The 23,114-nt window shown below is 50.0% G+C and overlaps 1 protein-coding gene across 3 annotated transcripts in view; it reads left to right on the top strand.

Annotated features, from left to right (window-relative positions):
- KANSL3 (KAT8 regulatory NSL complex subunit 3) overlaps positions 1–16,079 on the top strand; it is a 40,881-nt gene extending 24,802 nt beyond the window's left edge. The window contains exons 12-22 of one of the 3 annotated variants that reach the window (XM_040267592.1): positions 1,528–1,591; positions 2,028–2,228; positions 2,431–2,587; positions 3,958–4,035; positions 5,409–5,585; positions 6,041–6,125; positions 6,511–6,641; positions 7,649–7,758; positions 8,123–8,345; positions 8,675–8,808; positions 13,622–16,079. In XM_040267592.1, the coding sequence (XP_040123526.1) occupies positions 1,528–1,591; positions 2,028–2,228; positions 2,431–2,587; positions 3,958–4,035; positions 5,409–5,585; positions 6,041–6,125; positions 6,511–6,641; positions 7,649–7,758; positions 8,123–8,345; positions 8,675–8,808; positions 13,622–13,642 (1,381 nt within the window). In that variant the 3' untranslated portion in view covers positions 13,643–16,079. Of the gene's footprint in view, positions 1–1,527; positions 1,592–2,027; positions 2,229–2,430; positions 2,588–3,957; positions 4,036–5,393; positions 5,586–6,040; positions 6,126–6,510; positions 6,642–7,648; positions 7,759–8,122; positions 8,346–8,674; positions 8,809–13,621 lie in introns of all 3 variants that reach the window. The other 2 variants (XM_040267591.1, XM_040267593.1) reach the window with 2 other exon arrangements.
- The last annotated feature ends 7,035 nt before the right edge of the window (positions 16,080–23,114 follow it).

Here is a 23,114-nt window from a genome sequence, read left to right as displayed (position 1 = left end):
GCTCATGTGCCCTGCATGCACCCTCGGGGCTGCATGATGTTGCTATGTCCTGTTACTGGCGAGGTCACTGTTGATCACGTCGTTAGGGCAGCATCTGCCAGGCTTCTCTACAGTTACTGTTTTTCCCTTTGTAGTTAGTAGTCTTCTTGTGGGGAGAAGATATCTCAAGATGATGTAATCATAGTCTTTGCCATTGGGCTTTCACTGGGGTAGGCATTTCTTTACATTTTCTTCCTAGTAATACTGAGGATGAATTTGAACAAAGATTTTATTTGTCATAGGCATCCTTTTATATATTTTGGAGTATAAACAACCAGAGTTTGGAAGCGATTTTAAGGGGGCATCTTTAGTCATTGAGATGGCCATTCTTCCCTTTCAGGGTCTGCCAGCGGGGCCTTTAATTACATTTTCATGAAATGTACTGGAAAAGAGATTGTGTCCTTTATTGGCCTGCTTTCTCACATGCTCAGTCTTATGTATTAGCTTCCTATCAATGTTTTTACTGGAGAGCTTAGAGTGAGTGCCTGTTCCCACCTGTCTTGTCACTTTCTCACCCAGAGATCCTCTGGAGAGAAGCCTTCCTGGCCTTTGTCATCTGACAGCTTCTTGTGGACCTAGAGTCTAATCCTTGGATGCTCAGGGCAATGCTTGCTTGTAAATACATTCTTTCTTATTAATTCAGACATTCTTACCTATAGGAGAATAGACTGTCGCGTCGTGGTGAGGGAGTGGGGGGCGGTGAAAACACATTTCGTTAGAGTCGCATTGTGAGGCTGCTTGTGAGACATATTTGCATGGGGCTGAGGGCTTTGGACTGAAAGTCAGGAGACCTCAGTTTAACTCTTGGCTCCTTTGCTTGGGTAAATCGCTTAACTTCTGGGACTTGGTGTCCTCTTCTGTAATACAAGCACGTTACATGACAGGGCTAGAGGCCAAACAGCAGTGAACTGGGGCCTCAGGATGTGGGGGCTCAGGATGTTGCTCTTCATCTTGGCACTTGGTGCTGTTTCTGTCTCTGCTGAGACCCCAGGCAGAAGCCAGGGGATTTAAGTCTGGCTTTCAAAGAGGAGAATGCAGCCAGCGGTGGTCGGTTTCTCGGATCGCTTTAGAACTAACTTGTGGCCACCTTTCCTGGTAATATCATTTCAAAAGCACCTAGAAGTCTCAGGGTTTGGAACTGTATTGGGGTACCTCAAGATGAGGTCTTAGCAATCAGATAGAGTTTACCTGTGAAGCCGTAGGTATAGGACTTCTGGAGTGAACAGTCCCAAGTACCTTCCATGTTTTCTTTGGTTTGTTACCTATGTTGCTTTGTGTCATCTCCACAACTCCATGAGGGAGGTATTAGGGTTCCTTATTTTGCAGATGTGGAAACTGAGGTTCAGAGAGGTTGCAGACCTGCCTGTGGGCTACCATTATCTTCCTTCTTAGGTTTAGAAAAGAAGCAACACAGAAGAGAAAGCCATTCTTACATTTGTTACTGTGGAATGTTTGGAAAGTAAACATTTCCTCTTTCTTGTCTCTTAGAATAAGCAAAGCAAAGAAGAAATCGGAAGGGTTGACGCAGAGCATGGTGGACAGATGCATTCAGGTACACAGCTGCTTTCCATGGGTCCCTCAGCTGGGCTTGTCTGTCTGTGACCTTTTAGGCTCGGTCTCCTTGGCAGCATCCTCCCGACTCTATGGAGGATTGGGTATCCCCTAGGGCCTTTGGGGGACCTAAGTCATAAGCAAAGAAAAGGGGGAAAGAGGGAGGGGAGGGAGAAGGAGAGTAATGATCGAAGATGTGAGCAAAGCGGGTGGGGAGGAAGGGCTCACTGAGGAGGGGTGAAGTGTGGCCACCCAGAACACCACCCCACACCCTGGGCACAGGGCCTGGGCCCCTGCGGGCCCCTGGCTGAGTGTAGGGCTTGTGCCGGGCTTTGCAAAGTAGGAGGGACAGCACACTGGTTTCAAAGCTGGGGTGACTCCATTTTAGTAGGAACTGCTGGGGAGCTTCCTAAGGTCTGGGCTTCTCCTTTCCCCAGGACGAGATCGTAGACTTCTTGACTGGGGTACTTACTCGTACCGAGGGCCACGTGGGCTCTGAGCCTCGGGATCAGGATGCCGAGAAGAAGAAGAAGCCCCGAGACGTGGCCCGCAGAGACCTGGCCTTCGAGGTCTCAGAGCGGGGCAGTCGTCCTGCGTCACCAGCTGCCAAGCTGCCTGCCTCCCCCTCAGGCTCAGAGGTAATGCAGGCAGAGAGGGGGCGCTGTTGCTGGGGAGTCAGCAGAGTGGGTTCCTGTGCTTCCCAGAGAAGGCTGCTGGCCTTGCCAGGCCTCGGCATTCCTACAGGGGGAATCCCTGACCGGGAAACTCCAAGGGGACTTGATGATTGACAGTCCATCCAAATGACCTTGACTCGGCCCTTGTCCTTCTCAATCTACTCAGGATCTCTCCAGTGTGTCCAGCAGCCCCACCTCCAGTCCCAAGACCAAAGTGACCACGGTGGCCTCTTCCCAGAGGTCCAGTCAGATTGGAAGCACCCAGCTGCTGAAGAGACACGTGCAGCGGACAGAGGCTGTGCTGACCCACAGACAAGCCCAAGGTGCGGCCGCCTGGCCCAGGGGCCTCTCTTGGCTTCTGCCTTCTCAGTTGACGTCATGTGGCAGTTGAAAAGTCTTGGCACCTGCCGCTTTTTCCAGACATATCTGTCCATGCAGAATTAGGTTGGAATAAATACTGAGGGCTGCTTTCAGGGATAAACTATGACACAAGGTCTGTGCGTTGGTGTGGCTGTGCTCCACTAGTTATAGCCCCGCCTTGGCATTCGGGCAAGTTCGCCTTCATGGGCCGACTCCATGGGTACTAGCCTCGGATGTTCTTTCTGACTCCCAGTTGGGGAAGCTGTGTCTTCTCTTCAGGCCCAGCCTTTCCTGCAGTCTGGGAGCTCTCCGGGCCCTACAGACGGGGCTGGCCGTGCTCATCAGATACCAGGGCAGCTCCAAAGCCTCGTGCCTGCCCTTGGAGAGTTAAGATTCCTACACTGGGACTTCCAGGGATGTTTTTCAGGAATCTTTGGAGATAGGTTTTCAGTTAGGCTGGGAAATACTTGTTCAGTTAAAATTAAGAGTTTGGAAAGCAGTGACCGTGATGTAAGAAGCTGCCCTGCCCCACTTTGATCCAGTCAGCAGTCCTGAGGTGAGGCCTCTTAGGCCTGGGCCAGGAGCGGGTATCACCCGAGAGTCTCCGGCTGGGAAAGAGGTGGCAGCCAGAGGTGGCTGTCAGTCAGATAGACTCTTCGGCTGCATTTCTTGTAATGGAACCACAGGGTCAAGACTTAGACCCAGGCCTCATCCAAGGTTGCCCAGAGGTAGCTGTGAGTGTGAGTGGATCGATGGAGACACAAAAAGAGGCCAGCCCACTGAGGTCCACACGGATTCTCTGTGCCCCGCACCGTCCCCAGTGGTGGCCAGAGTCACGGGGTGCTGTCCCCTCGGCTTTTGATGAAGAGAGAGACAGCAGTTTGTGATGTTTCTGGAGGCAACCACTAGTCAAGGCCGGAAGGCCTTCTGCAAGGCTGACTGGGAGCTGGGTGCAGAACGGGACCCAGAGTGGCGTGGAGGAGAGCCGCAGCATGGCTGCCTAGCACAGGCAGAGCTCGCAGGCAATGGGTGAGGACAGCTGGGGTTCCTGGGCCCTCGCCAGGCTCCTCGCCTTCCTCTTGGCACTTGACTTGCTGTTGCTCGTGGAATCCGGGCAGTGGCCCCATGAGGCAGGTACATGCATTATTTTCAGTTTATGGATGACACCAAGGAGCTGCTAAGTGGCAGAATCAGGTTTCAAATTCATCAGTAATCCCAGGAAAAGCCTCTGTTGACCATTTTTCAGAACATTTTCATACCTTTTCTTACTCCCTCTCTCTTTCTCCTTTCTCTGGCTGGCTGTGATTCTGTAATTCTTTCTGATTCATTCCAGCTCAGTTTGCTGCTTTTCTGAAACAAAATATGCTGGTGAGGAAAGCTCTTCCTCCCGGCACCTCCTCCTGTCTCTTTGGTGAGTATCACTCTCTCCTCGCCTGCACCCTCCGCTCTCTGCTTCTCTCCTCCTCCCTCTCATCTCTTCCCCAGCCCTGCTTCTCTTTTGTCTCTGATTCCCCCTGTTCTCTTTTCTCCGCATTTTTCTTTTTTCTTTGCTGTCCTTTGGCTTACTCCATAGTCTTTGCTTTCCCCCTGTTCACTCTGCCTCTCATGGTGGTTTTCCCCTTTTGGGTCTCACTGTGGTGGTTGGCTCTGCTTCTCCCGTGTGTGCCTATGGGCCATTCCCTGCGAGCCTGCATCTCCCTGTGTTTTTCTCCTTGCCTCTCATTTCCTGCTTCCATCCTGGCCTCTGCGAGCACTGAGCAGCATAACCATGTCTCCTTTCCCCTTTGCTCTCCTTCCTGTGCTGACTTTGGTCAATGCGTCCATCCCCTAAGCAGTCCTTTCTTTCAGCTGATTGTGGCCTCACTGTGGTCTGGAGTGGTTCCCTGTGGCCCTACACCAGCCTCCCCCTGTCACTCCCACCTCCCATTTTTCGTGTGAGTCCAGCCCTCTGTCTCCTTCCTCCTGCCTTTCTGCCCCTGATTGCCTGTGCTGAGAAGGACTGAGCGTACTTCTAAGTGGAAAGAGGAGAGGACCTGTGAGCAAGGCTGAAGGATAACTAAGCATCTGGGAGGCTTCGCTCTGTGCAGGATGTGTCTGTTGGATTTGGTGGACAGGGTGGCCTTTCTCAGTCCTGTTACCACTGACCTGGGGACTAGCTTGTGACGTGGGCCCCTGTTGCCCTGTTACTTCAGGGTCAGAACTGTAAAGTCGTCTCAGCTGTGATGCCCCCGTGCCTAGTAGTTACTCAAAGCCAGCCTGGAGTCCTGGTGATAATCCTTCCCATGGTCAGCGTTTGACAGGCAGACCCTCAGCCTTGGGCCCTTGAGGGGACTCAGAGCTCTGGGGACATCTGCCTTGTAGGGAGGACGGAATAGCCTGCTCCTCTGTTGCTTGTGCAGAACATGTTGGCTGGCCTCCAGCCAACGGGGGGAGGGCGGGAGGCTTGTCACATTCTGAGTTCGGGAAGCCCTGTTGAGGTCCACTGCGGTGAGTCCCATTTGTTCGGCAGAGTCAGGATGGCATCTCCTTCCTTTCTGTTTCCACCGACTCAGAGCTCCTTCCTTCCGAGCCCAGGACGGGAGGGGAGGGGACTGTCCTCGGAGAGGGCCATTGTGGAGATGAGCATAGGTGGGCCTGAAGGAGTAGCCTTCTTTGTGGACACACTGGGCCGGTTCTTCCCACGCGGCCATGCCGATGCTGGTCCCGGTCATCAGTGTCTGTCGGGCTTCTCTGGATCGTGGAGAACTTCACCACAATTCCATGTCTTAGTTCCTATTTCATCAGAACAAACCGAGGAAGCTGAGAAAGAGGAGCTCAGGGTCCAGCTGAAGCGGCACCATCCCTCCAGCCCCCTTGCTGGCAGTAAGACCTGCAAGCGGCCGAAGATCAAGGTGTCCCTCATCTCCCAAGGGGATGCAGCTGGAGGGCCTTGCGCCCCTTCCTCAGGGGGCGCTCCAGAAGGTGAGTGTCTCGGCCTGCTTAAATAACAACCGACGGGACTGTCCCAGAGACACAGTATTGCCCTCTTGGTGGCTACTTGCTGGGCAGCTCCTCCTCTCCCTCGGCGCAGCAGGCGCCCAGAGAAAGACAACAAGGGTTGCCCATGGGGGAGAGTGGGCAGTGAGCTAGGATCAGGGAGGCAGGACGAGGATCAGAGGGAGCCGGGGGTCATTCACAGCATCGTACTGTTTGTTTCCTTTTGCTTTCAATTAAAGATGATAAAATATTCCAGGAAGTTTAGAAAACGGAAGGAAAAGATAACCTCCAACTCTTCCCCACTCTAATGTAGAGTTATCCTTCCTTTTTCGACTTTCAGCCTTTTCTATAATATTTTGCATTCAGCCTGGACTCTGGGACCCTGAAAGGTCAGCACCAGTCCGGACTGACCGGCGGCCTCGGGGTTTTCTGTTTTGCAGCCACAGGAGGGAAGCCCCTCACCATGACACTGGGACAGGCGTCTGCAGGGGCCACAGAACTCACCGGGCTTCTCGCCACAGCCAAGTGAGTCTGTCTGCTGGTCTGTCTGTCCCCTTCTTTCCCTTCACCTCTTCTCAGGGTCCAGTGAGTGCTTTGGAAGATAGTGGATTCTGGAGTCTGTCTGTCCTGTGAACATGACTTCTTTCTGAGTCGGGTGTTTTTCCTTTGGGTCAACTCAGAGTTGACTTTTACTTAAAGTTTACAAAGTGTCCTGTAGCTCTTGCTTCAAGACCTGAAGTCTTTCCTTTAGGCCTGACTTAGAAGGACCGGAGGCTGGATTCAGAAGGTGAGACAAGACACCGAAGTTCTAGTCTTGTGTCCATTGCTAAAAGCCTTGCTGGACCCCCACTGGACCCTCCTGGTACTGCCAGGGACCTTTAGGTGATGGAGCTCCTGTCTTTGTCTCCAGGTCAAGTGCTTCTGAAGGGGGCGTCTCAGCCAGCCAGGCGTCCTCAGTGGTCTCCAGCAGCGCCTCGCCCAGTGCCTTACACACACTCCAGAGCCGCCTGGTGACCCCGTCTCCTGGCGGCTCCCTCCCAGGTACCTGCTAACTCAGCAGCCCCCACACCCCACCCCCACCTCCCAGCCAAGTCTCTCTGTCTGCTGCTGGAGGGTGGCCCTGGGAAAGCACTGTGGAGCTAGGTCTCAGGGGTGCACCTCTGGGTCTCAGGCTTATTGTAGAGACTTGGCATGGAGTAGGAATTAACTTTGAGGTGGGGGAGTTTGGGGCCTTAACATCTGCAGGGAGTAAATGTCCTACTCTGCAGGTGATGTCTCTTGTACTGTAAGGAAGGGGTCCTTAACCCACAGGCCTTGGCAGTCCTGGTCAGTGACCTGGTAGGAACTGGGCCCCACAGCAGGAGGTGAGCTGTTGGCTAGCGACGCAAGTTTCATCTGCCACTTCCCATTGCTTACATTACTGCCTGAACCATCCCCACTGCCCCCGCTCCAATTGTCTTCCACGAAAAGTCCCTGGTGCCAAAAAGGTTGGGGACTGCTGCTGTAAGGAGAAATAGCAGGTAGGTTTCCAGCTGTGTTGGTGTTTTTCAGCATGTCTGGTTGAATAAAGCTGGAAATGGTACTGTATAGGGCATCAGCAGAATGAGACATGTTTCTGCCAGGCTGGTCCCCTCACCCTGCATTCAAAGGCTAGTTGCTTGAGCCCAGCAGGGTGCCCCGTTCTTCCAGAGGACCTTCCTCTTTGCTCTCGGGCCACTGGACTGTGTGCAATGTGAGTCTAAGTCAGGTATTGGGGATTCTTCTGGCTTGCAAGTGGGTCCATGTTTTCCTTGGTGTTACTGAACCCATTCAAATTGCAGGCCAGGTGGTTTGGAGTTGGCTGGGATGTGCAGAGTGAATCCAAGACAGTGTGTCAGGAAAAGTGGGCGTCGGGCACGTGTGCATGTGTTCTGGCATCTCTCTGTGGGTACTGGAAATGTCCAGGGGAAAGAGTGTCAGTGTCTCAGTTGGTCACTGAGGATGGCAGGGACAGCTGCTCGTGAGAAGGTGCTCCAGCCCGTGCTGACGTCTCTCGTGTCCTCCCTTAGGGGCCGCGTCAGCCAGCAGCCTTCTCCAGGGCCTCAGCTTCAGCCTGCAGGACATCAGCAGCAAGGCCTCTGGCCTCCCGGCCAGCCCCTCCCCTGGGCCAGCCCCTCAGGTGCACGTCTGCCTCTCCTGGGCGGGACGGGGCGGGAAGGGAGGAGGCCTCCTCGGCTTAGCTGGTTCTGGCAGGGACACTGGGTCAGGGACAGGTAGCCTCTGACTCCACAGCAGGGCACTACCAGAGGCTAGTGACAGGTTTCTAGATCTCTTTGTATCTTTGCTTTCTTGGTTGTAAAATGAGGATAATGATAGTACCTCCCTCACAGAGCTGATATGGGGATTAAATAAGAGAATATGTGGAAATGCCTGGCAGAGTGCCTTGCGTGGGGTAGGCGCTCAGTGCCTGGGGAGGTATCACGCACGCGGGCCCGCCACACTGGACTGTTGCAGCTTCTGACTGGCCGGGCTTGTGCCCGCAGGCCGCCAGTGTGAAGCTGCCCACCCCCGCGCAGAGCCTGGGCGCCGTCACCACGGGCGCCGGCAGCATTGTCCGCGCAGTCCCTGTGGCCACCGCCCTCTCTTCCTTGGGCGCCGCTCCCGGTGGGAAGCCCACAGCCATCCACCAGCTGCTGGCCAATGGGGGTCTCGCTAAGTTAGCAAGCAGCCTCCCTGGCCTGGCTCAGATCTCTAACCAAGCATCAGGTGAGTCTCTCATGAGAACTGTGGGGATCTTCCACCAAGACCATCCAGCCTTGCATGGGCAAGGTATGATGCCAAACCCAGCCCGACGGGGTCCTGGCCTTGACCTCTTGGGATTCAGCTCTGTGGTTCCAATCCCAGGGAACGTGAGAGTACACAGGCTGTTCCTGTTGCTTCTGGACTGACTGACGGGGCCTGGATGACCCAGCTGGGGAGGAGACCACGACGGGAGGCCGGGTGAGGGAGTGTCACATGGGTGGTCAGGGGGACGCTCCAGGAAAGGGAAGTGGAGGCTGGGACAAAAAAAGCCTACCACTCTCTGTCTGTCTCAGGCTTGAAGGTCCCCACCACCATCACTCTGACCCTGCGTGGCCAGCCCAGCCGGATCACCACGCTGAGCCCCGTGGGCACAGGAGCAGCCCCGTCAGAGGAGCCTGCCTCCCAGGCACTGCCCTCCAACTCACAGGTGAGTCTGTTTGGGGAGACCAAGGACATGGGCCCAGCGTTGGGCGGCGGGGCCTGGCTGGCTGGCTGGCTGGAGGAACTGGGCTGGTCGGCAGGCCCACTGCACCTCCACTCTGGGAGTTTGTGGCTCTGTTACTGTGGTTGGGTTTTGGGTTTTGTTGTTTAGAAGTATAGTTGATGTACAGTGTGTTTATTTCAGGCGTACAGCACACTCAGTTATACTCTTTTTCAGATCCTTTTCCCTTTTAGGTTGTTATAAAACTGTTGAGCCTGTACAGTTCCCTGTGCTGTACAGTAGGTCCTTGCTGGTCGGAGCTTGTAGCTTTGAGGTTGAGGGAGTCGTGGGCCTCTTTGCGGCTTCTTCTCTGTAGCTCCCGTGGATTGTGTGAGGATTAAACATGAGCTGTGTTCAGCGCCGGGTCAGAGCTCGTCTTCTTCCCCTCTCCGCCTTTTTCTGCTCTGTTCTTGGCTTCACCGTTCAGAGGTTGCGTAGGAGAAAAGTGGTAATGTTCTTTATTTGACTCTCCAGCCTTGGCCCATCCCAGATCTTTGTGTTCATTGTCTTTTTAGGGCACAGTTAGGTTTTTATAGCTCTTACACAGGAAGACACCATCAGTTTCTCTTAGCTGACCTGATTTCCATTGTGACCTTTTCAAGTAAAATGTTTCTAACTTTAAATCGTGATCTGAGGGCCACCCAAAGATCAGAGGTTAACAACAGGAAGTCCTGACTCCAGCAGTGCATGCGCGCTCCTCGAGCGTCTGGTTTTCAGCCGAGGCCTCCTGTGTGGGCCCTGGGGTCCAGCTTCCATGGCTGAGGCCTAGCCGGTCCCCTGACTGCTGCCAGGCCAGCCTCGCCCTGGGACTGGGCACCGGTGCCCTCCCACCTGAGCCTCCCCAGGGGAAAGTACTGCTCAGAGGTGGTTACCCTGGCTTCATGCAGAGAGGTGCAGGTGATTTATTTTATTCTCTATTCTTTTTAATTATAAAAGTGATTGCACTTACTTTAAATAATCCAAAAGTTATAGAAATAAAATAATTTATAAAGTGAAAATTTCCCATGATACCACTCCCAGGGATGATAGTCCCTGTTGGTAGCTTGATATGCATTTTTCTAGATTATTCTTTCTATAAAATTCATTATTTTACTCTTTTGACAGAAATTAGATCACAGAATATGGCTATTTTGTAACTGACGTTGGTTTGTGAAACACATGGGCTCTTTCCCTGTCCTTTCCATGGGGACTTGCCTGTTTCTTGTCAGTGGCTGCCTCATGCTTCCCTGGGCTGATGGACTAAGGTGCATTTCACCAGTTCCTGTTAGGGAGCTATGTTTTGTTTTTCAGTAGCGCAAATATTGGTATGGTGACTACCCCTTGTTCACAATTTCTGTATACCTCTGGGAGATTTCTGTAGGCTGGAGACGGTAAGCTGGGGCCTGCACATCTAACATGTGGCTGTTGTTTGGTCAGTAAATCGTGTCCGACCCTCTTATGACCCCATGGACTGTAGCCTGCCAGACTCCTCTATGCATGGGACTTCCCAGAACATCTGGCTAGCTGCTGACTAATTGTCCTTCAGAAGGGTTTGTTCATTTACAGTTCAGGCCACAGAGATGAGAACACCTCTTTTCCTCCACCTTGTTGATTATGAGAATCAGTATTTTTAATTTTACTAATTTGATGAAAAATGAAATTGTTTTAATGTGCATTTTCCTGATTACGTATGAGGTTGTGTCTTTAATGAATTACTTGTCATATTCTGTATCTACTCAATTCATAGAAACTTTATATATGCAGATGTTTATCCTTTATACAAATATGCAAATATATTATACAAATTGTGTATGCTTTATTCCAGTCAGTTACTTATATATATATATATATATATATTTTTTTTTTTTTTTCCTGTTGAAGTATTAAGTTGCTTGTCTTTTAATTTTTGTTTCTGGGTCTTTTATCAAACAGACATTAAAAATTGTTTATGTAGTTAAATCTTCAAATTCTTCCCTTTATGACTCTAAAGTTTTGTGTCTTAAGAAAGCTCTTCCCATTGTAAGGATATAATCTTCTTATGTTTTTAAAATTTTAATGCCTAAAACTGTGGTAAATTTTGCTTACAGACAGTTTACCATTTTACCCTTTTTAAACTGATGGTTCCATGCCATGTCCACGGTGCTGGACAGCCGTCACCACCGTGCACCTCCAGAACTTGCCCATCATCCCTTGCTGAAACTCTGTATTTGTGTTCTCTTACACTGCTTGTGTTCATTTGCTTACCTTCAGTTGTTCAGTCCATTTGCAATTCATTTTTCACTCTGAGTGAGGTAAGGATCTGACTTACTGAGTCCATTCACCTTCCATTCGTTTGAAGAGAGCTGCTCTCACATTCTAGATTACTTACTGTACACACGGGACCTGTTAGTACCCTTGACCTATTTCTGTACTACTGGATTATTGTTTGATAATGCATGTTCTCAATTATGTTTCTAGTTCCCTAAGATCATCTTTATTCTTTTCTGTTTATAAATAATGAATTTTAAGATTTGTTCATTGCCATTTTGGAATCAAATGAACTGAATGAGTACAACTGTTTCCTTTAAGTCAGTTAAAATGATTACTTTCAAACATTTCCTAATATCAAACTGTCTGAATTCCAGATTCAGTATTTGTTCAGTATGTCCTATTCTGTTTTTATTTTTTGCACATTCCTAAATTTTATTGTACACGTATAAGAAACAAGAACTTCAGAGGTGACGCAAGTCTAGTCTTGATTCACTTTTGTTTTACTCAGGGTTTTGACGTCTATGTCTATTAGTAATATTGGCCTATGGTTTTCTTCCTCTCTGCTCTTCCTTTTTGATGTATGTCCTTTCCTTGTCCAGTTTTAGAATATAGGAAACATTTTCATTCTCATATTCTAAAACATTTATATAGCACAAAAATTACCAGTTTTTGATGGTTGGATGGAAATGACCTGTAGGCCATTTGGGCCTGTTTTCAGGCAGTCTTAACCTTTGTTGATGACACGTTGATGCCCAGCTAGAAGACAGATCCTCACGAGTTATGCTCCTTTCCTTTTAGATGGTCCTCTTCAGCTTGCTCTGGCTGGGGGCAGGTGGGGGGATCTAGTTAGAGTTGAGAAGAGAGCAGAGGTCAGCGAGAATCCTTTTCCATGGCTAAATTGAAGGACTTCTACTTGGTGGTATTTACTTGAAAGCTTAGGCTTTAACTGAGTAAAATGGGTCTGTCAATTACTAGGAGGGTTCTAGTGGTGATTGTTTTCTTTTAGACAAAGGAGGTGTTTCTGGGTTAAGGCTTGCTGATTCAAAAGTGTTTAACAGTTATTTCATTGTTCAGATTGCCAGACAGTATGACCTCAGGGAAAGCTCAGGCCTTCTGTCTTCAGTTAGCTGTGTGACCCTGGGCAGATTGCCTGGCCTCTCTGTGCATTTTCTCATCTGGTCTAGCGAGGAGGTTGGCAGAAGTCAGTGACTGTTGTGGTGGTGGGCTTAGTAGGGGCTGTCTCAGAAAGCTCTTCTGGCTCTGGGAAGATGGATTTCTAAAAGCTGAGAAACAACCACCCATTTCTGATGTTTATATGACAGTTGGAGATTTGAACACTGACTGGATTATTGTTTATTAAGAAATTGTTAATCTTTTTAAGGTGTGATAATAGTTTTAAGTTTGAAAAATAATCTTTTTTAAATTTGGAGGTTATAGACTACAATATTTATGGAGAGAATGAATTTAAAAAAGAAAAGCTTGTAAACACTGATAGACTTCTCTAAGGTGTGTGCCCTTATTTATCTCTGTTGTTCCCGGTGGAGATGAATACTTACTGTGTGTTTCCTTATGAAACTGGGCCATTATGCGGCCCTACAGCTGCGAAGCTACAGGAGAAAGGGGATACAGTGTGGTGCCCTGCGTCAGGGTCCTGGGAATGGACTCCTTGACTGTGATCACAGTGCCCTCGTCAGGCTGGCAGGCAGCCTCCAGCTGTCCGCCCAGCGGGGTCATTGCTCCCAGCACTCCTGGTCTGGACAGAGCTCATCTGTGTGCATTCCAGCCCGCCCTGGGGCCGGGCCAGCGCGTGGGCCGCGGAACCTTTCAGGTTTTGATTGTCAGACCTTTCTTCATTCCTCCTCACTTGTGTCCTCCCCACCCCCACCCCCGCCCACCGCCCCCGCCTTTACTGCATCCTCAGAGACCTCTTAGGAGTTTTCCAAAAGTGGAATTAGAGAAATAGGGAGAACCTTTGTGGAAAAAGGCCAACTCCCTCTACTTCCTTCTTCCCAAGCTGCAGGGCTCAACAATTCATGGCATCCTCCACAGCACTTAAAAAATGAACATGACCTAGAGCAATGATACTGCCAGAGCAGTCATGAAAAACTTCTCTTCAACTCTGTCACCCTTAACAAGTTACCCGTTTCCTTTTTCCTGCGTTCTTTGCCTGTTTTTTTTTTACATAGTAATAGGAGCCAGTGATTATGGTTGACACACAGGCGCTTTGTGTAGATCGGCCTGTGTGTAGCCTCACAGCAGCCCTGGGGAGCGGGTGCCCTGGTGTCTGGCTCACAGAGGAGGGAAAGGAGGCCCAGAGCATGGAGGCCACGGCCCTGAGCAGCGGTGCCGGTGGCTCTCTGACTGCAGAGTCTGTGGCTGCCAGAACACCTGTCCTTGTACCTCTGCCTTCCCTCAGCGAGCATCATTGCTTTGGAATAAGTTCTCAGGGCGGGGTAACTGGCTTAGGAAGAGGGTCGGTTGTGCTAACCTGGCAAGCTGTTGACCTTGTTCACTGCCTCTCCCGCCACAGCGCCTGCCTCCAGCCCCCTGAGGACACTGTGCCACGTCTTCCTTTGCCAGGCTGGTGACGGCTGCTGCACGGTGAGGCCTGGGCGGCGGTTCGGTCCTGCTGAGCTGTCCACTTGTCCAAAGACCTCTTTAACACAGTTATTCTTGCCTCTCTGTCAGCTGTCTTCAGGGCTGGGCCTCCGGGTCTTGTGTAATCATGAGGCAAGGTGATACAGCACCAGCAACGGGACCCTGTGCCCCACTCGCTACAGATCTGATTCCCAGAATCTCCAGGTCCTCAGCAGACCTGGCTGGGCACGAATCTGAAGCACTGCTTCCCTGTCAGTAGCTGTAACTTGACCCAGGAAGCGGTGTCAGACTGCTTACTGCATCGTGATAAAGGAGCATCTCTTGGAAGTCTGTGCCTCCCCGCGCCAAGTTAGGAGGAGGCATCTGTGTGGTCCGGGGCTGTAGGAGTCGAGGTCAAGAGCCCTGTGCTGAGGGCAAGGACCATCCCAGCCCCTCAGCTGGCGGCTCAGTGCCAGGGGGCTTGTTCTGTGCGTCGTCGTCCACCGAACAGCCGTAGGAGAGGTCTTTACAGGCAGCACTCACCGTGGGAGCCCCACTGGGGACCAAGTGCCTGCTGAGGCCTGGGGACTCCACTCCCAACCCATGAGAGGGCACAGAGAGCCGGACTGTCCGCTTGGAGTCCCTTTGGCCGCTTCCAGACCTGGGACAGCTGCCGGGAGGAGAGAGCCAGCTTTTTTTTCCATCGTGTTTGGGCAGTTCTTGTATTCAGAAAGGTTGAAGAGGATGAAGGGGACAGCAGACAGAGTGGCCTGGAGGGCACGTCAGTGATGAAGACGTTCTGGGCTTGAGGCTTTGCATCTGGCACCTAAGGAACTGTGGATGCGACTGGAGAGGAAAATTTGCTGGGCCAGAGGAAAGAAGCCCCAGCCCCTGAAATTCCTGTGCTCAGTGATGGAGCATGGACAGCTGCTAAGTGAACATCTTGGCTGTTCATCCTGTGAAACTCTGACATCAGGACAACAGATGCCGTGCTTCGCTGTTTCTGTTTCAGCTCTGTGTGTGAGTCTCGTCTTCTTGCTCAGAAGTGGGAGGATGATCGGCATTGACTCTCCTGTGCAGGGTGCTCAGTACCAACCTGAGTCCTGGAGGTGGAGGTCCCTGGAGAAGTGATTACTGAGGATGGAGCCCTGAGGCTCCTCATGACACTTGTGTGCAAAAATATTTTCAGATTTGGTTTAGAATCTATCCTCCAGAGCAGGCTTCTTTCCCTGTTCAACCCAGGTGTAAGGCATCCCACGTATGACTCTTCAGTATCTGTAGGCAGGGAGGACCCACAGCATACCATGGCTGGACCTGTGGTGAGGGTCCTGACCTGGGGGCAGTGCGTATCCAAAGCAAGCCACCTATGTTCAGTCCAGGAGCCTCAGTCCAGTCTGAGTGGCAGCCGGGAGGGAGCCTGTGGTATAGAGGAATCTCAGACAAGGCAGACTGGGGATCCAGGCAGGGTCCAGGGCAGTGCACACCCCAGGAGTGGAGTGGGCAGGTTATACACTGTACCCTCCCCAACCTCCTGCCGAGCTTGTCTCCGAAGTGATTCACACAGAATTAGCCTGCATCCTTGCATTAGTGGGCAGGTAACTGCTTTCGGAAATTCAGGCAGCATTCAGTAAGTTGGAGGAAGATATGAAATGTGAAGATGATGTCCGGGGTCAGGGATGTGGTGACTTTACAGGTAAGATCGTAACACAGCAAGAGGAACTGAGGACAGCGAGGCTGTGAGGCCTGTGTGAAGCTTTTAGCAGTCACTCAGCGCAGGTTCCTGAACAACCCATTCACGACTTAGGTGTACATTATAGTCAGCACTAGGGGGCTGCTCTGAAAGATGCTGACCCCCCGTGGGCTGGGGCCAAAGGAGAAGCTGAAAAACATCCCGCGTTTGTCTCAGTCCTAGTAAGCTTCCCACGAATGATTTCCTGAGGCTTGGCTTATACACCGGGAAGGATGCCAAAGCTGGAGAAGGGGAATAGTCAGAACCTTGGTTCTGCTGCACTGTGGAGGGACGGGCTAAAGGGGGAAGTAGTTGAAGTCCCTAGAATCATGCTCCCCAGTTCCATACTTCTCTAGCCACATTTCTTAAAGTGGAGAAGGAGCTTTCCTCTGCCCACCACGTAACAGACCTCGAGTCCCTGACCTCGGAAGGTGACACCACTGGCCAAAAATGTAGAAGGATCCAGAGGGCTTTAGCTGAGTTCTTGGGTGACAGGTACGTGTTGATGCCCTGTGAAAGCAGCCTTTGAAGATGAGGTCGCTGATGGAGGAAGACCTGTCCTCAGCTCCAGCGCTGGGACAGTCCTGGGCTGGATGGGGTATCGAGCTGAGCAGCTGTGACAGTTCTGTTTTTCCATTAGGCAAAACAATTAAAAATAAAAACCGATTTTGGATTGCTTCAACATGTCTTGCGTCAATTTCTTACTTTTATTCTGGTAACCACCCAGTGGAATGGCACAGAAAACAAAAGCTACAATATTGTGGTAATTCCGCTGCCCATCCTCCTGATACCTGCAATACCCACGAGGTGGGCACTGTAACTCCCCTTTTACAGATGAGGAGACTGAGGCACAGAGAAGCCACACAGCAGGACTGAACCAGACAGTCTGCTACCAGCATCTGTTCTTCTTGGCACTGTGCTGGGATTCTGAAGTGGGAGACCGGAAGTGGAAGTTAGCGCAGGAGGTGAGGGGATGGTGGCTTGGCCTTCGTGTGACTCCTTTCAGTTTAGACCCTAGGCCCACCAGGCCTAGAGTGACTGCTGCTGCCCTGGTGGGCTCTTGGCTGAGCCTGAGTCAGTAGGTGGGGTCCCTCACCCTTGATCCTGAGAGATGGAAACCTCTGCATATCCTATCCCTCTGTTGCCCTCCAGTAACTAACGACTTAGGGATGAATGAAAGAATTCCAACCTCCGTGTTATCTGTGATCTTGTATCTAAGAGGACCTTCCTGAAAGTAAAGTGAAAGTGTTAGTTGCTCAATCGTGTCCAACTCTTTGCAACCCCATGGACTTTGCAACTTCTCTGTCCATGGGATTCTCCAGGTAAGAATACTGGAGTGGGTTGCCATGCCCTTCTCCAGGGGATCTTCCCAACCCAGGGATCCAACCTGGGTCACCTGCACTACAGGCAGATTCTTTACTGTCTGAGCCACAGGGAAGCCCTTCAACCCCAGGTGCCTGCCTTCAACCTTGGAGCCCCCGTGGTGGAAACTGTGGTTCTGGTATACTGCTGAAAAGGCCTTCACATGCGAGCTCTTCTTGTTTCCTTCCTTGCTAGAGACCTCATCTCACTTCAACTCCAGTCTCACCGGCTTGGGTGTGTCAGATGAAGGGGGAGGTGAAGATTAGGTTGTTTAAATGATAGCTGTCTTAAACTTTAGCAGTATAAGGACAGGGCCATAGCAGATTAGGATGCAGAAGAAATTCTGTTGCCTTTTTATCTCCCTTTCCAAAGCCTATGTTTTCGTTAGGGTTGATGGCTGCAGGAAGCAGGAAACTCTTCACTACCCAAATTAGTTCTAAAAGGCAATACTCTCACAAGTTGCCTTCACTGACGGGCAGCCTGCCAGTCTCCGCTGCCCGCCTGAGGATGCCCGCTGAGCTGGCCTGGCCAGGGGCCAGTTTTGACTCTGTCGTCACGGGATTTTCCATCCCTTTGTGAGTGGCCAGTCTGTCTTTCATCCAAATTCTGAGCACAGTGAGTCTGGTTGGCTCAGTCCCACGTGCAGGTTGGTTCTTATATCCTTTCTCACCCCAGTTTAGTAACATCCAGAGGATGAAGTCATATGGCCCGTGTTTTTGCCTTTCTAAGGGATTAAAAAACAAAACTACCCGAGCTATTTCAATGTGTGTGTGTGTGTGTTTAACTTACATTGAGAGCATAGGGACGTCCCATGTTCATTTCATCCAATTTCCTCCAGTACTTAAAGTTCCCATAACTAATAGTTCAGTCTAAGTCAGTAAAGATTGACACATTTGACTACATAGAAATTTAAAGCTGTGGTTTAAAAAAAACACCTTTTTTAAAAGTGTGAAATAAATTGTGTATGTGTGTGTGAAAGAAAACAGAAAAGAATGGAAATATACATATCTACCTGTTGGCAGATATCCTGCAGAGGATAAAAGGATTAAGGAGAAAGATCTGTATACAAATCCCAACAAATTTTAAACAACATAATGAAGCCTCACAATACACCTAGGAGAATGGCTAAAACAAAAAACAGACAGAATAAGGATGCAGGGAAAATGTCTCTCTTCTACATTACTGGTGGGAGCATCAAATGGGTTGCTCTAAGTTTTTGCTATGACTACATATTACTTTTAATATCCAGGTGGCTCAGTAATAAGGAACCCACCTGTCAGTGCAGGAGACGCACGTTCTATCCGTGGGTCGGGAAGATCCCCTGGAGGAGGAAATGGCAACCCACTCCAGTATTCTAGCCTGGGAAATCCCAAGGACACAGAAGCCTGGGGGCCACAGTCCGTGAGGTCGCAAAGAATCAGACATGACTGAGCAACTAGACAACAACAACAGAAATGAATGTCCTGTGGGTTGAATGTACCGTAGTTTTGTTAACTGCTCCCTTGTTGAGTGGCATCCTGATTGTTTCCAGTTTGCGACTATCGCAGATGGAGCTGCTGTGAGCATTTCTTTTCTTTTTTTTTTTTTTTTTTGTGAGCATTTCTAAGTGGGTTTTTGTATAAACTTTAGTTTTCATGTCTCTGGCATAAATGCCCAGCAGTGTGATTATCAGGTCATATGGTAAATTTTTACCTTTTGAAGAAACTGTCAAACATTTTCCTAAGTAGCTCTTCCATTTTATGGTTCCACCAGTAATGGAGTCAGTCGCCCCGTCCTGTCCGACTCTCTGCGACCCCATGAACCGCAGCACGCCAGGCCTCCCTGTCCATCACCAACTCCCGGAGTCCACCCAAACCCAAGTCCATTGTGTCAGTGATGCCATCCAACCATCGCATCCTCTGTTGTCCTCTTCTCCTGCCCTCAATCTTTCCCAGCATCAGGGTCTTTTCAAATGAGTCAGCTCTCCACATCAGGTGCCCAAAGTATTGGAGTTTCAGCTTCAACATCAGGCCCTCCAGTGAACACCCAGGACAGTAATGTAGAAGAGATCCATTTTCCCTGCATCCTTATACTGTCTCTGTTTTTTGTTTGAGCCATTCTAGGTATATGGTGATATTTCATGTTGTTTAAAATTTGTTGAGGTTTATATGGTCCAGGATCTGGTGGTTCTGTCCTCTTGGTATATTTTCTGTAGGTGCTTGAAAGATTATACTGTTGGGTGGAGGGTAAATGGTGATAAAATTCTGTTGCTTGATGGTATTGAGTTCTTACAGCTTATACCCTTGCTGATTTTCATCAAGTTCTGTTGGTTGAGAGAGTGCTGTTGAAATTTCCAACAATAATTGTGGAATTGTCTCTGTCTCCTTTAAGTTTTTGCTTCAGATATTTTGCAGTTCTGTTATCTGGTGCATACCACTTAGGATTTCTGTGTCTTTTTGGTGGATTGACCTTTTTATCATTACGTAATGTCCCTCAGACTGCAAGGAGATCCAGCCAGTCCATCCTAAAGGAAATCAGTCCATCCTAAAGGAAATCAGTCCTGAATATTCATCGGAAGGATTGATGCTGAGGCTGAAACTCCATACTTTGGCCACCTGATGTGAAGAACTGATTCATTTGGAAAGATCCTGATGCTGGGAAAGATTGAAGGCAGGAGAAGGGGACGACAGGATAAGATGGTTGGATGGCATCACCAACTCAATGGACATGAGTTTGAGTAAATTCCAGGAGTTGGTGATAGACAGGGAGGCCTGGCGTGCCACAGTCCAAGGGGTTGCAAAGAGGCAGACAAGACTGAGCGACTGAACTGAACTGAATGTCTCTGTACCTGGTTATTTTCTTTGCCCTGAAGTTTACTTTTATCTGACAGACATTTACACGTCACATCTGCTTCTGTTTCTGGTTTGGGTATTTTTTATACTTTAAAGAATTGTCTTCTATTATTTCCGGTGCTCTAGGCCTTTGTTGCTGCGCGTGGGCCTTCTGCGGTCGGGGCGCGCTGGGGAGGCCGTGCTGCAGTGCGCGGGCTTCTCACTGCGGCGGCTTCTGTTGCGGTGCACCGGCTCTAGGACGCATGCGCTTCAGTAGCTGTGGCTCTCGGGCTTATTTCCCCTGCGGAATGTGGGGTCTTCTAGACCAGGGATCCAACCTGTGTCTTCTGTGTTGATAGGCAGATTCTTAATCCCTGGACCACCAGGGAAGTCCCATGATTATCTTTTTTGTACCCTTTCTTCTATTGCTAAACATCTCCAGTTATTTTCTACAATAAATTCCAAGAAATAAGACAGTCAAATGGTATGAGTATTTTTTGTGACTTACTGTTGTCTAAGCAGCTTGTGATAAATTACGCCCTCACCAGCCATGTATAATGCTGCTTGTTTGTTTTTAACTTCACCTCACTTTATATTTTTAATTTAGAACAATGGAACAGTGGGAAATGTTTCCTTTTTCTTTCTGCAGCTCAGTTCCCAGATTAGAAATTTCCTGTTGAAGGAACCACATACCCCAAGTTCTAATTTGGGATATACGGGAATGTGATGAGAAGGGAGATGGAGAAATGGGTAATCTTTTGTTTGATGTCATAGCTGCTTACATACATGAACACAAGCCCGCATTCAGCTCACACACGAACATTACACATGTGTACAAGCGTTCGTGCCTCACACCCTCACAAGCACATCACACATGAGTAATAGCATTTGTGCACGCACCAGTTTACTCCTAGGTTTTGTCTTATTCTATTTGGCCTGCTATAATAAAATGCCACAAATTAGGAGGCTTATAAGTGAGAAATTTATTTCTCACAGTTCTGGAGGTTGGCACTTCTAAGACCAAGATGCCTACAAATTCAGTGTCTGGTGAGGCCCCCTTCCTAGGCTGTCTCTTAGCTGTAACCTCCCTTGGCAGAAGGGGGCAAGGGAGCTTTCTCTGTCTCCTTTATAAGGGCACTGATCCCATCCACACGGGCTCTCCCCTCATGGCCTGATCGCCTCCTGGAGGCCCTGCCCCCATTGTGCCGTCACACTGGGATTGGGCTGGGAGGCCATGACGTGAGACCACGGCAGACCCCTCACAGAGGCCCTGGCTGGGCGGGGGGCTCAGCATGGCCAGGGCATCCTCGGAGTCTGTCTCTGGCTTCTTTTATTCCCTTCTCCTTGCCCAAAGTCCCCGCCACTACCAGTTTCAAAAGTTTTAACCACTGGTTTGGGAGCGGAGGTTGACTCTGGGACAGGAAATGAGGATTTGGAGACATAAGCCTCCGAAGAAGGTGAAAGCAGAGCTTCCTCTCCTCTCCGAGATGGTGAGTGAGTTTGGCTAAACCCCTGGGTAGAGCTCTGGATGGTGACCAGAGGTCTGGATTCTGACAGACCCGTGTCAGGAACCAGGGCAGGCACCTGCCACATGGGTGGGGTTGAGTAGCAGCTTCGAGAGGCAGTTACGATTTGTGTCTGTGGTGTCTCCTTTTTGTTTTTCCTAACATTTTAACAGAGTTTTGTTTCTCTCCTTGCTTAGTCTCAGGAGTGTGTGTGAGTGTGTGTGTGTGAGTGTGTGTGTGTGTGTGTGTGTGTGTGTGTGTTCAGGGGAAGCAGATGGGCTTGGCCCATGTCTCTGCACTGGTAAGAGTGGCTTCTATCCCTTCTCCAAAGCAGGGTGGGAAATTGGCCCAGGTCACTGGCGGGAAGAGCTGCTCTTCTGCAGGCCCACCAGCGTCCGGGGCTGATGGGATGAGAACCACTTCTCCAGAATGAACCTGGGCATGGCTCCTGTGTGGGTCAGAGCCCTCTGGGAGCCACTCAGAGGCAGCTGGGGAATTCTGAGGGGGAGGGTGCCGGGAGCCACCTCGGGAGATCCCACCCATGACAAAGGTCATGCGGAGAAGATCTGACGGGCAAAGGCGGATCAGAATTCGAGGGACTCCCTGGACCAGCTTGAGCATCTACCCCAAAACCAGAATCTGTCTGTCTTACTATTTTGTGCCTTTCACCAACTCTCCTGACACTAACAGGGGGCTATCCCCGACCACCTTTCTTTGGAGAATATCAACATTACTGCTGCTGCTAAGTCACTTCAGTCATGTCCGACTCTGTGCGACCCCATAGATGGCAGCCCACCAGGCTCCCCCGTCCCTGGGATTCTCCAGGCAAGAACACTGGAGTGGGTTGCCATTTCCTTCTCCAATGCATAAAAGTGAAAGTGAAGTCCCTCAGTCGTGTCTGACCCTCAGCGACCCCATGGACTGCAGCCTACCAGGCTTTTCTGTCCATGGGATTTTCCAGGCAAGAGTACTGGAGTGGGCTGCCATTGGGGCTCTAGCTAATAAGTCCCCTGGACATGAGAGGAGTATTTCAAATCAAACCCCCTCTGTTAGCATTCTAGCTTGCTTGGCAGGTTTATCCAGACTCTTGCAGCTATGAATGTGATTGTTCACAGCCTCCCAGCTGTGAGAGGCACGGGAAGCCTAAAACATAGAGCCTTTCAAAGAGTTAAAAACTATTTGAGTAGTGCTGGTGTAAGATTTCGTTATTGGGCCAATGCTTGTTGCTAAGTTCCCATATCTCTTATCCACTGTGCACCTGGGAGCGCATTAGTTAACGTAGTTGGAATGTAAGAAAAACAAGTGTAGCCTTGAAATTAACCACATCAGACCTTTGAGCTAATTGGTTCTTTCTTGTAACTCACTGCACCTTTGCTCCGAGAGAAATGTAACTCTGTTTAATACTTTCTGAGGCTGACATAGATTAGAAATATAAAGAAAAAACAAGGGAAAATAAGTTTTCTGGTTGAGCAGCCTTTATCAAAAGAGGGTCATAAAATGTCCACAGGCCTCCAAGGCCAGAAGATAATGTACACAACATCATTTGTGGGAAAGGTATGCAGAAAAAATCCTGGCTTCCATAAGGGCAAAACTGCTAGAGTGTTTGGGCTGATTCTGCATGACCTTGCATCTTTCATTTCCCTCTATGTATAAGTCAAGGTATAAAAGTCCCTTTTGAAAATAAAGTTACGGGCCTCGCTCACCAAAGAAGCTTGGTCTCCCCGTGTCTTTCTTTCTTTCTTTCTCTCTCTTACTCTCTTTTTCAGGCTGATCCCTTGGAGCATAGAGGCTCTCTGCGTTCTCTTATCTGCCTGGGCTTCTAAGACCTGAACAGGAAGGCGCCCTGCATCTTCACTCCCCCGGGAGACCGGGAGGGCGCCTGTGGCCCCGTGAACAGAGCAAGTCCCTTGTCTTGGGGCTTTACTAGCTTTCTGTGTAAACCAAGCAATATCAGCTTCTATTCTTTCCTCTCTCATTCATTCATTCATTCATTCGCCAACGCCGTTTCTCCTGAGGGCTCCCCTGGATCCTGTGGGGGCT

The sequence above is a fragment of the Oryx dammah genome, unplaced genomic scaffold (genome assembly GCF_014754425.2).
Source record: "Oryx dammah isolate SB20612 unplaced genomic scaffold, SCBI_Odam_1.1 HiC_scaffold_25, whole genome shotgun sequence".
Lineage (NCBI taxonomy): Eukaryota > Metazoa > Chordata > Mammalia > Artiodactyla > Bovidae > Oryx > Oryx dammah.
This window is presented reverse-complemented; position numbering and strand designations above follow the sequence as displayed.